General features: G+C 54.0%; 1 protein-coding gene across 1 annotated transcript; it reads right to left on the bottom strand.

Annotated features, from left to right (window-relative positions):
* Nucleotides 1–3,366: 3,366 nt before the first annotated feature.
* On the bottom strand, nucleotides 3,367–10,279 carry ARL8A (ADP-ribosylation factor-like 8A). The gene is made up of 6 exons (XM_008591502.1): nucleotides 6,880–10,279; nucleotides 6,485–6,558; nucleotides 5,553–5,646; nucleotides 5,307–5,374; nucleotides 5,011–5,081; nucleotides 3,367–4,475 (listed from the first exon to the last, which is right to left on the bottom strand). Exons 1-6 carry the CDS (start codon nucleotides 7,057–7,059, stop codon nucleotides 4,426–4,428), a joined length of 537 nt encoding a protein of 178 aa, XP_008589724.1. The 5' UTR covers nucleotides 7,060–10,279; the 3' UTR covers nucleotides 3,367–4,425.
* Between the last annotated feature and the right edge of the window lie 1,100 nt (nucleotides 10,280–11,379).

Raw genomic sequence — 11,379 nt, 5'->3', positions numbered from 1 at the left:
ACCCCCGCCACACCCCCTCCCCACCAGAGCTCTGTCCTACGTCCCCAACAGACCCTTCCGCTCCTACTGCTGGTCCAGGGCACCCTGAATTCTGTCGGTCTCTGAGAAGCTGGCACAACATCCGCCAGAAGTGATGCCTCAGCCCAGGATTCCAGCTGCCCCCTGCCCAGACAGCCCAGCTTTCTTCAGAACCAGCCTCCCCACCTGAAGCCCAGCTCTGGGTCCCCCAGGCCTACCTACAACATCCACGTGGGGCTCCAGGAAGGGTCCCAGGGGCCCAGGGATGGTGGGGGAAGGGGCTTCTGAGAGCCCTGGGCTCCCTTCTCCTCTGTCCACCCACCCACAGCCCTTGGCCTCTGCTGCCCTGGACCAAGCCTCCCTCCCCTCCTGGGGATCTTAACAGCCTTGTTCTCTCTCGTTGGCACCCACCCCCGGGGCCTGGTGATGCCGCCAAGAAAGAGGGAGGCCGTTGCTAGGTGATGGCGCTACCATGTGCACACCCTTTGTGCTGGGGATGACGCCCACCCATGTCTCAGTAGACCTGTTGCTACGGGGACTGAAGCCCCCAGCTCTGTAGAAACTTAAGGGAACAGGTTGGAGAGGGGCCAAAGGTGGGCTTGCCACGCTGCAGCGACCAGGGCTATTTCTCCCACGTGTTCCCTGTCTCCCCCCCACCTCCGCCCCCCAGCCCCAGATGCACAGCAGCTTCCTAAGGGATGTAGGAAGGGAGGCCGGGTGAGCTGAGGTGAAGCCCAGGACAGGGGGAAGGCTGAGGGTGGAGGGCTCAGGGGCAGGGAGGGGACACCTCAGCATTCTGCTTGGGGGATCTCTTTCCACAAAGGGCACCCTCCACCTCTCCTTCCTTCTGGTTGGCCGGCTCTGAGCCGAAGGGGGAGAGATGGTGGCTTCAAGGCCCTGCCACTGCCGCCGCCTCCCAGGCCTGCCAACGTGAATGGCTTGCAGAATTAGCAGGCCAGCCGGCCTTGGGAAAGAGCCACTGTCCCTCCAGGCTGGGCCAGCTGGGGGAACAATGTGGGGTTTGTTGCTTAGGGGTCCCAGGCTTGGGGTAAGGGGAGGGAAGGTTGGCATGGTGGTGGGCGGTGGATTTGAGCTGGGATGCTCTAGAGCGGGTGCCGACACTCCTCCCCCATCCTCCCCAACAGCCTGCAGGAGACCAGCCTAAGACCCTGATGCTGGGCTGGGGGCCAGGGCCAGGGGTGGATGATCCACCCAGCCTCCCTTGCTGTCTGCTTGGGGTGACTGTCTCACTCCAATCCCAGCACCAGCATTTATCCTGGGACCTGAATGCAGTCACTTAACCTCTCAGTCTGAGATTCCTCATCTGTAAAGCGGGAATGATCTCCTTCCCAGAGGACAGTAATTAAATGAGACAAGGTGTATAAAGCATCTGGATGGTGCCCACCACCTTCTGAATTCAATTTTCTAGTACTATGGAGCAGGCTTGGCCAGGTATTCATAAACTCATCCAGGTTTGGGTATCAAAGGGCTCCAAACATGACAATTTACATATACTCAGGGCCTATTCCCTGTTCAATTTTAACAGGTTCTTTAAGTCATATTAGGGGCCTGCTGCATGCAGTAGCACGGATCTCATTAAGATCCCAAGGAGGGGGCAGGGAGGCTTGGGTGCAGGGTGGGCGGAGGCCAAGGGCTGTGGGTGGGATGGACAGAGAAGGGAGCCCAGGGCTCTCAGAAGAGCCCTGTCCCCGGGGCCAGACATGGAAGACAGGGCGGGACAAGCGGCTTCGTGGCTGCATTGGGACCTTCTCAGCCATGAATCTTCATTCAGGACTCAGGGAATACACGTTAACCAGGTAATGACACCATATGTTAAGAACTTTAGATAAATTGGCTAGAATCAGAAACAATTGCTGACAACACCAAGCCAAGGGTTAAGGTCCCCTTACCAGTCATCTTTTAAAAAATAATAATAATGGGCCGGCCCGTGGCTCACTCGGGAGAGTGTGGTGCTGATAACACCAAGGCCCCGGGTTCGGATCCCATATAGGGATGGCCAGTTAGCTCACTGGGTGAGTGTGGTACTGACAACACCAAGTCAAGGGTTAAGATCCTCTTACCGGTCATCTTTTTTAAAAAAAAAAAAAAAAAAGAAGAGCCCTGTCCCCACCATCCCTGGGCCTCTGGTAACCATTCCTGGGGTCCCATAACGGATGTTCTAGGTAAGCCCGGTGGGACCCAGAGGCAGGCACTGTGGAAGGATGGTGTTTGTTTACTGGTAACCAGCTCATCTTATCTCAAACCTTGCCCCTCTCTGGAGGATGATAGGACCTGGGAAAGGCAGCTCAGCCCTGAAACATCCCCAGATGAATGGCACGGTTGGTGCTTCCCCAGCTCCCAGGCCAGCGGCTAATGCAGCCTCCCTTGCAGCCAGGAGAGGGCGGGAGACAGAGCCTGGAAAGCACCCTGGTCATGGAGCAGCAGTTGCCAGATTCTACCTGCAATCTTCCTATCTCTTTTGGCAGTGAGGAGCTGCCCCTCCAGGCAGGGCGCTTTTCTGTGACAGCGCGGATGAAAGTGCCTTCAGGAGGAAGCCCTGGGCACCAATGAAGGGTGAGGAGCGAAGAGGTGCTCTGCAGGGGCCTGCTCCATTTTTCAGGGTGAAGGGGAAGCTGGGGGAGGCGGGTGGATTGTGGGGTGGAGGTGGGGCTTACTGCAAAACTGGGTCAAGATGGCCTCGGATTTGAGCAAGCAGGGCCCGCGAGGCTCTAGGCAGCAGCTGTGGGCAATGCAGAGGGGGATGAGCTCTGATGGGCAGGGTCGGGGAGCACTTGAATCGGTCAGAGGAGTGAAGGGAGGGCCCCCCGCCCCCAGGAAGCCAGCAGTATCAACACCAAGAGGCAGCAAACGAAGCGAAGCCACCAGGCCCCACAGGCCCAGTGCCACCCCTGGAGGACAATGAACTGCATCCAGGGAAGGAACTGGCAGGGAGGTGGAGGGGACAGCGTTCTGGTTCTGGCCCAGTGCTGTGCAGGTGAGGTCCTGGGTCTGGTCGAAAGAGGAGCTGAGGACTGAACTGGCTATAAAGAAATAGAAGCTCAATCTGAGCACAAACCAGCATCCAGCCCCTGTCCCCTGCCACTACGACCGAGGTCTTGGGTGGTTTCTTCAGCAGATCCCCTTAGCTCCACTTGGCAGCTGCCAGCTCAAGGCTGGGACCACGTGGAAGTCTGAAGAGAGAATGAGAAGGGGGCAATGCAAGGGCCCAGACACACGTGTGGGGGACTGTTCTGTAAAGCGCCATTGTGCTCCCGGCCTGAGCACGTGCCTCCCTCTCTGGGGGCGAGCTGCTGTCCCCGCAGGAAAATAACCGGCACCACACACCCCCCCAACACAAAATTGGTCATTTATTTTTGCTGTTGTTGTCATTGTTATTAGGAGGCAAAAAAATGTAGTTACAAGAATCATTTTCCAAACAGAGGTTAAGTAGGAGCTGAAAAGTGTAAAAAAAGGAAGAGGAACATCACTTTACAAATCATTAAATTAAACAAATAAACAAAAAAAACCAAAACCCAAAGAACCAACCCCCCATGCTGAGTTCTCTCCTTGTGCAACTCGGCAAAATGAGAACAGAAAGTGAGGTGGGCCATGGAGGTCGGGGCCCTGGGGAGGGGCAGGAACTGGAGTCAGGAACAGGCAGGAGGGGACTGCTGGGGTGGCATGGACGCTGGATTCCTGCCCCTCGGCCTGGTGGTCTCTGGCACCCCATTGTGCCTGGTGGCCCTACCAAGGCTGGGGGCAGAGAGGAGGTGCCTCCGGGGGCTTCCATCAGCCTGTGGCATTGAAGCCCTGCAGGGATGAGCCAGATCGGGAGGTGGAAACACACACACAGGACATGGGGGCGGCCACCAGGACCTGCCCCAAGTGATGGCCTCCACCTTCCTCATCTGAATTTGCCCCAAGCCAACCTTGCATCTCTTTCCTTCTCCCAGACCACCCCCCTCCCAGATCCTGAATGGCCCCTGCAGCATCAAATGGTTGATTTTAGTCTTTGCTTAAATTAAAAAATTAAAATATATATACATATATATACTGTACACACAGGACAATAACAGAGTGTTGGAAAGGGAAGTATAGGAGTGGGACAGGGGAGAGCAGCGCTGCGGGGCTGGGGCTGTTGAGGGGAGGGAAGCAGGGCTGGGTGAAGGGACAAAGGGAGAGGGGAGGGTGACAGGTTAGGGGACCAGAATGGGGGGCAATTTATTTTACAATAAAAACAGGAGTTCAAACCTCAGCAGAATAGGACTCTGGGATCCCCAGAGGCCCCTCCTCACACCAAGTGAGGAGGGGTGGGCTTGGGGGGAGGGGGCAACAGGGGCAGGTGGGGAGCTCGGCTTCAGGTTTAGATGAGGACGGTCCCTGGTCCAAGGGTGAAGGGCCACAGTCTCAGCTTCTCCGTGACTTTGAGTGTTGAATAAGCCACTGTAGGGTGATATCTGAGTGGGGGACAAGAGAGAAGGTTTTAAGGCCTTCAAGTGCTGGGCATGCTGGGGCGGCAGAGAAGACAGCTGGGAGAGTGGCCGTAAGCCTAAGGTTTCCCAAAGTGCAGCCAGAGGTCAAGCCTAAGGGTGGCAAAAGTCCACAGCTGTAAAGCTCCAAACAACCCCAAGCGGCTGGTAGGGGAATGTGGGTACCGTGAGAGAGACAGAGCCACAGCACGTCAGAGCCAGAAGGGGCCTGAGAATCACCTGGTCCAACCCTGTGATTTTAGAGGGGAGGATGTGAGTCCGAGAGGGAGTGATTCGCCCAAAATCACACAACCAGCTGAAGTAGAGCGGGATAGTGCTCAGAATCCGGGCTCCCTGGCTGCCTGTTCTACCCAAGAACCATAGAGCTTGGGGCTTAAAGAAAAGCTGTGAAGTGAGAACCTTTGAGATCACTATGCTGTAACACCCAGAAATGTCTCTCCCCTCCTCTGCAGTCCCTGCGGCTACTTCCCGGAATGCCAGCAACTCCCCCAAACCCACGCACCAATGTTGTCCTTTTCTTTGCAGGAGATGGAGTAGCAGCAGATCTCTCGGTCTTGGATGGCAGACAGATTCCTGGGGGGAAACCAGAGTAGAGTCTGCTGAGGCTAGGACTGACTGTCCAAGGGGCCTGGGTCTTTTTCTTGCTCAAGGGGATACAATGGGGACCGTGAGGTTCCTGGAAAGGTGGACTCTGCTGCCACCCTGTGGCAAACACTGAGAACAGCAACAAGCCCAGACTCCAGGACTGGTGGCAGGGGACTTTGGGGAGTAGGAAGTATAAAGGGCCACCAAACTCACATTTTCTCAATCAGCTCCTTCTCATCCAGGGCTCCTGGGAGGTCTCGCTTGTTACCCAGGACTAAGACCTACAAAGAAGGGAGGACAAGGATTAGGTCTAGGACAGCTGTGCATAGGCTGTCTGGGTAGTGAGCTGGCTTCCCAAGTCCCCCATTCCCTCTCTCCTCCTTACAATGCCTCCAGGCCTGCCCCCATTGACTTCCCCGCTGAGATCCCTTCCCCTCCCGTTCCATCCAGTTCACTGACCGGGATGCCCTGCAGCTGAGGTTTGTCCAGTAGGTTGTGGAGCTCATTCTTGGAGGCCTCAATTTTCTCCTGGTCAGCAGCATCCACCATGTATCTGGGGAAAAAAGGCAGGGTAGGGACAAGCAAGGTGACACCACAGGAGGAGAGGTAGGAAGGAAGAGAAGGAGCGGCTGCCTGGAGGAGAAAATGTCTTGTTCCAGTGTGGTCACCTCAGGATCTATGGGCTAGCTGGGCCTGGTTCCAGGCAGGTGCTCATGAATGTTTCCTGAATCCATAGGAGTGAAAAGCCGCAGGGACTCCTGGGGCCGCCGTTACTCTGTCCTCCAAAGCCCTACTCTGGGGAAGTTGTTACTCAAGTGGCAAAGCCTGGGCCCTTTAGGATTAGCCGTGAGTCCCTCCCAAAGTGACCCACTTATGTTTCACAGAAAGACTAGATAAGGTTAGTGAACAGTAGAAACCCCAGAAGATTTTCTTTCAGTAAGATACTTTTTTTATTTTTTGATGGCTGGCCGGAAGGAAGATACTTTTAAAAATCAGGTTAAAAGACAATCTACTATTTATGCCATCAGGAAAACTAACAATCTATTGTTTAGACACATATATGTAGAATAAAATTATTTTTAAAAAGCAAGGGGTGAATCATTTAAACCACGCACAATTCACACCAGTGGTGTCTTTGGGGTGGGAGGGCAGGGCGAGAGCAAGGAGGAATGCACAGGTACATCTGGTTTGCTGATGCTCTGGTTCTTAGACTGGGCGGCAGATACCCAGAGCATTTATCCGACAAGAAACAAGCAGCAAGCAAAATAAAGGCAGCTTGTGCACGGACAGTGTATCATGAACGGAGATTCCATCTAATCCAGTTCTGTGCCTCTGAGGTCCTTGCAGGCAGTGGGGCTGGGAGATGCCAGGTAAGGCTCAAGAGTACTCACACGATGGCACTCACTCCTCGGCAGTAGCGCTCCCACATGCTGCGGAAACGGGGCTGTCCCCCAATGTCCCAGAGCTGAGCAAGAAGAAGGTGAGATGGCCTCAGTAGCAGGCAGGCAACCAAAACCCATGTTAGTCCCAAGTACCCCTCCAATTCTGCCCTAGTCCCCTTTCCCTCCCCCGTTTTCTCTCCAAGTCCTCCTCAACTTTCCCTGCATCCCTCTGACTACCTCAGAAGTCTTCCGCTCTCTTGTCCCAGCTCCCCAGCAATCGGAGTCCAGCCTCTGCTGTCCTTTGGCTGGCTCCTCCCAGGGGCCTCAGTTGCCCTTCCTAACACACATTTGGTGCACTGCAGCCCCCTGGCTTGTGCCTATAGTTTCAGGCTCCCGCCCCTCACCTTGATGGTCACATTCCCTTTGGTGATTTTGCGCATGTTGAAACCCACGGTGGGGATCATGTCCTCATTGAACTGTCCGGACTGGAAGGAAGAGTCAGAATTGGAAAAGGTGCAAAAATCGACGGGACCCAGACGCGCCCTCCCTGACAGCCACAGGCTAAGAGGCTGTGAAAATAACATAGATGTCAGGACAGAGTTCCTCAGACTTCCCACAGGGGGTGGGGGACATCACAAGGGCCATTTCTTGAATGTCTCTTGCTTTCAGACAGGACAGGGAGTAAACAACCCAGATTCCACCCCACACCTGGAGATGTCCTGTGAAGAGGCTCGTCTTCATCAGGCAGTCTCAAAGTCTTTCAACCTAGACTGGGAGAAAATTCTTCCTAAGGTCTAACCTACATCTCTCTATTGTGATTGAAGCTCCTTTACCTCCTTTAGTCCCCCATGGAGAGGAAGAATAAATTATCTCCCAGGAAAAGAACCCTGAATGGGTCATGGTCCAACAGGCAAGGGAAATCTCAAGGAAAGCAGACATATTTTCAAACTAGTTACTAATATTCAAGTCAAACTTTTTTGGGGGGAAAGTAAATTGGTCACCCCCGAAAATGCAATGCATGCCAAGTAATTTCTAGATTATCCATGGATTTGGTTTATTTATACTGTACTCCATGTTAGGGTGGATAATCTTCACTCTATTATCAGTTTACTTATGTGTCTCCTCATTAGACTGAAAACTTCCTGGAGAGAGGAGCCAGGTCTATGGTAACAGCATTGGTAAATGTTTGCTAAATACTTGGGAATTGACTATAATTTCATTTCTCATAACCCATTTGTAAATTCTTAATTCTCTCTTCTAAATTATCTCTAAGATCTCTGGATTGTTCAAATAAAGCCAAACCCAATTCCCCTCCAGGTCACCTCCATGTTCACAGAAGCAGGCTGAAGATGGGGCTCACTTAACCTTGAACCTGATGGTGACCTGTTCCTCTGCCACGCCCTTTTCTCCTACCAGGAGAAATAATTTGCCTCGGGTCACATAAACAGGTCAGGGGCTCAGAACATTATCCAAGAAGATGATAGCTTCTTATTCAGTGCCTGCAAGTCTGAATGAAGACCCCTGAGGTCCCATCTGAACGAGAGTGTATCGGTTCCCTTTTATCTGCGGGAATTACCCATTCACCAAGGCCCTAAGATGATGTGAAAACTGAGCACCCGTGCCTGATGCCCAATGACAAGGTAGATCAAGGGTTCCTAAACTGGGGTCCACAGTTGGGCTTCAGAGATTTTTGAGCCCCCTGAAATTGCACACAATCCGTGTGTGCAAAGTTTTGTTTATATGTACACTTTTCTGGGGAAAGGGTCTATAAATTTTCTCAGACATTGAAAGGGTCCAAAAGCCCCCAAGAGTTAAGAATCACTGAGGAAGAGGGATTGCCCTCAATGAGGACTGCTTCCCTTCTGGCTAAGTAGGGAGAAGCAAGCGTGGTGTAACTAACCAAATGCCAGCAGAGCGCTGGGGTGTCAGTGTGGCAGCACCTACTGGGCCGAAGTCCACCCCATCGCCATCCAGGCTGATGAAGAACCTCAAGACTGAGGAAGGAAACCCAGTTCTTGTTTATCACTCATCCGGGGGGAGCTTGGACCAGACACTTTAACCTCTCTGGGCCTCAGGGTTTCCTACTGTAAAATGGGGGAGAAGTGTTTTAGTCTCTTAGGAATTACAAATAAGGCTCACAAAGTGCTTGGAGATGGTTTCGACACAGCTGGGGAACCATCATTGTTCTTTGGTAACTGGAAGATCCACAGGCTCCCAATAAATGAGAAGCCTCGACTGGCAGAATGTGGCCTTGGCACAGGGGAGTGCTGGCAGAATGTGGCCTTGGCACAGGGGAGTGCTGCGAGAACCTTCAGGCGGCAGGGCTCCCCTGCACCAGTAGTTCCTGTTCAGCTGTGAATTGCAGCGGAGACTGAATCAGGTTTCAATTCGAGTTCCCTGCTAATGCCTCCCTGTCTCACAAGCTCCACATTTAAGGTCAGAAGTAACTTTAAGTCATGAAGTCCATACTCTCGTCACTGACTTGAATCCCCTCTGGCCCATTTCCTCCTTGGTCAGCTCCAACTATCAGAAAGTTCTTTATAATGGCTCAAAAATCCACCTTCCTATAACATCTACCCCTTGCTCCTATGAGACACTAGGCACCCCAAGACGAGTTTTTCCATAGGACAGTCTTCTAAATATTTTTAAATGACCATCTTGTTTCCCTTGGGCAAAACATGTCCCACTTCTCCAGCATTACAACTTTTCCAGAACAGTTTGAGGATCAGTTTTAGGTTCTTTGGAGCATTGTAAAATCTCTGTATAACTTCTTTCCAGCTCACATGAACCTGCTGAGCAGCTAGACACACTAAACTCAATTTCTATTTACAGCCAGACCTCATGGAGGGAGTAGAAGAAAGCCAATGGGGAAAAAGCTGAGACAAACAGAGGCCAAATGAACAGGCAAAGGTGATTCAGAAAGTCAGTGGTGGGCATGGGAACAGAGCCCGGGGGTCCTGACTCTTCGTTTCTTTCTGGGAGACACTCTGCTGTGATTTTACGTGGGGTGGGCAGAAATGCCAGTGCAGTAGCCCTGGAGGATCTGAGAACACTGGAGTTACCCGAGCGCTGGAATTCCAAACACAGCACACAAGGGGTAGTTTTTCTTGGGAAGCCTCTTTTAAAAAGGGAAATTTAACATGCTGTTTTAGTATGTACCAGCTGAAATGGCAAATTTAATATCAAAAAGGGGGACACACAGGCTGGGGAGGGGGAACTTTCCCTGTACATCACAGAAACCCTAGACACTGGCAGTGGAATTTGGGACTCTGGGGTTCTGTTCCTGACCTGCCATAGCCTCCTGCTTTCTGGATATGATGCTGGTCTGGAGGCCTCCTGTCAAAGGTTGGCCTCCACACCCGGAAACCAAACCTACCAGTGTACTTGAAAATCCCTGACCAGGAGCATAGCTTTGATAACGCTCCATGAGGAGTGCTTCCCTGGGAACAGGGGTGACATCTAGGCTGAGCCACAGCAGCTTGTTTCTCGGCCTGACCCCAGAGACATTTCCCAGACCTAAATGCCTAGAAGCCAAGAAACCTAGGCCTGCAAAGCCAGGTCAGAGTCCAGGTGTTGTGCTCCTAGTCTGGGAGCCCAACAGCCAGTGTCAATGTCAAGTCTAACTAGGGGGTCTCTGACCCTAGGAGCAGAGCCTGGGCAGACAGGAGTCCAGGGGTGCATGATAGCTCAGAGAATCATCATGCCCCAAACCCCGGAACCGGCCTGAAGACCCTGCCCTATCAGATGAGGAGCCAGGAGACACCAGGTGGAGGAAGGGACAGAGGTGGCTTACAGAGCATGTTTAGGACGGGAACCCAGTAAGTAATCATGTGACCACGGGGTATCGGCCCCTCCAGCCCTCTCTCTGCCTCCTGCCTCCGGCCCAACATAATGGCATCCCCTCCCGGGAATGCTGCCTACGGGGATGCTGAGAGCTGTCAGGGAGGCCCCTCTTCCTGGCAGTACCTAGGCTGGCAGGCCACATTGCTTTGCTGACCACTCTCACCAGCATTTTTGGCCAGTATCTGGCCAACTCACGGTTCTCAGAAACCCCAGCTTTGGGACTGGGTCCGAGTCCCTGGACAACCACAGCCCTGGTCCCAAGTCTTCTTTGGCCCCACAAGACCAGTCCAGCCTGGCTGTGAAAAGCAGGCCGCAGCCATTACTGCAGACTCCGCTCACACACCCATAGAGCTCATCTTCCCCTTTCTTTTGAGAGAGATTTAACTCCTTCCCCACCACTACCCTGGCACTGGAAGACTTTATCACAATCGCCTACCCAAAGCCCTCAGAGCCACTCTCTCCCAGGTCTCTAGCACTGCAGTGCCCCTGCAACCCACCCAGTCTGGTCGGGACCACCTCCTCCTGCAACTTCTGGGCCAGGCGGAGACTCCAAACTCCCTTTACGATGCCATCCTTCCTGGATCCCCAGCTAGACCCCGCAGGTCCGGGAGAGGTTCGGGGAGGAGGAGTCTAGGCGGCAGCCAAGGGCCTCAGCCGACTCCTCCACTCCCAGGGGTCCCCTCCCCTCCCCGTCAACAGGGCCGGGGCTTCCTCCTCCAGCAAGGACAGGTTAAGCCCTCGGGGTGGGGCTGGGCTTGCCCAGGCCCCCTCGCCAAGCCGCTCAAGCCTCCCAGTGCCCTGAGTCTCCTGTGCACGCGGGACGGGAAGGCCCAGGCACTTTCGCCCCGTCATGCCCCCTTCCGTGGAGGCCGGAGGGGGCCCGTCTCAGCCGGCAGCGGGTCCCTCCCGCCTCCAGACCCCGTCGGTGCTGTCGGCGCCGGGGCACCGGCCCTGTCTCTCCGTCCCCCCGTCCCCGGCCCACAGCCGTGCCATCCCGACCCTGGCGGGAGAGCGGGTCGCGCGCCACCCAGGTCCCCAACGGGCCGTGCTAGGCCCCGAGC

The sequence above is a fragment of the Galeopterus variegatus genome, unplaced genomic scaffold, assembly GCF_000696425.1.
Source record: "Galeopterus variegatus unplaced genomic scaffold, G_variegatus-3.0.2 Scaffold6970, whole genome shotgun sequence".
Lineage (NCBI taxonomy): Eukaryota > Metazoa > Chordata > Mammalia > Dermoptera > Cynocephalidae > Galeopterus > Galeopterus variegatus.
The sequence above is the reverse complement of the archived record's forward strand: the minus strand, read 5'-3'. Positions and strand labels throughout refer to the sequence as shown.

Bases quoted from the DNA above. Each gene is read 5' to 3' on its own strand.
- ARL8A (XM_008591502.1), bottom strand. From the start codon at position 7,059: ATGTTATTTTCACAGCCTCTTAGCCTGTGGCTGTCAGGGAGGGCGCGT. The intron at 5,375-5,552 runs GTCAGTGAACTG...CCTTCTTTGTAG, and splicing joins CTCAGCTGCAGGGCATCCCG to GTCTTAGTCCTGGGTAACAA. The intron at 4,476-5,010 runs GTGCGTGGGTTT...TCCCCCACTCAG, and splicing joins CAAAGAAAAGGACAACATTG to ATATCACCCTACAGTGGCTT.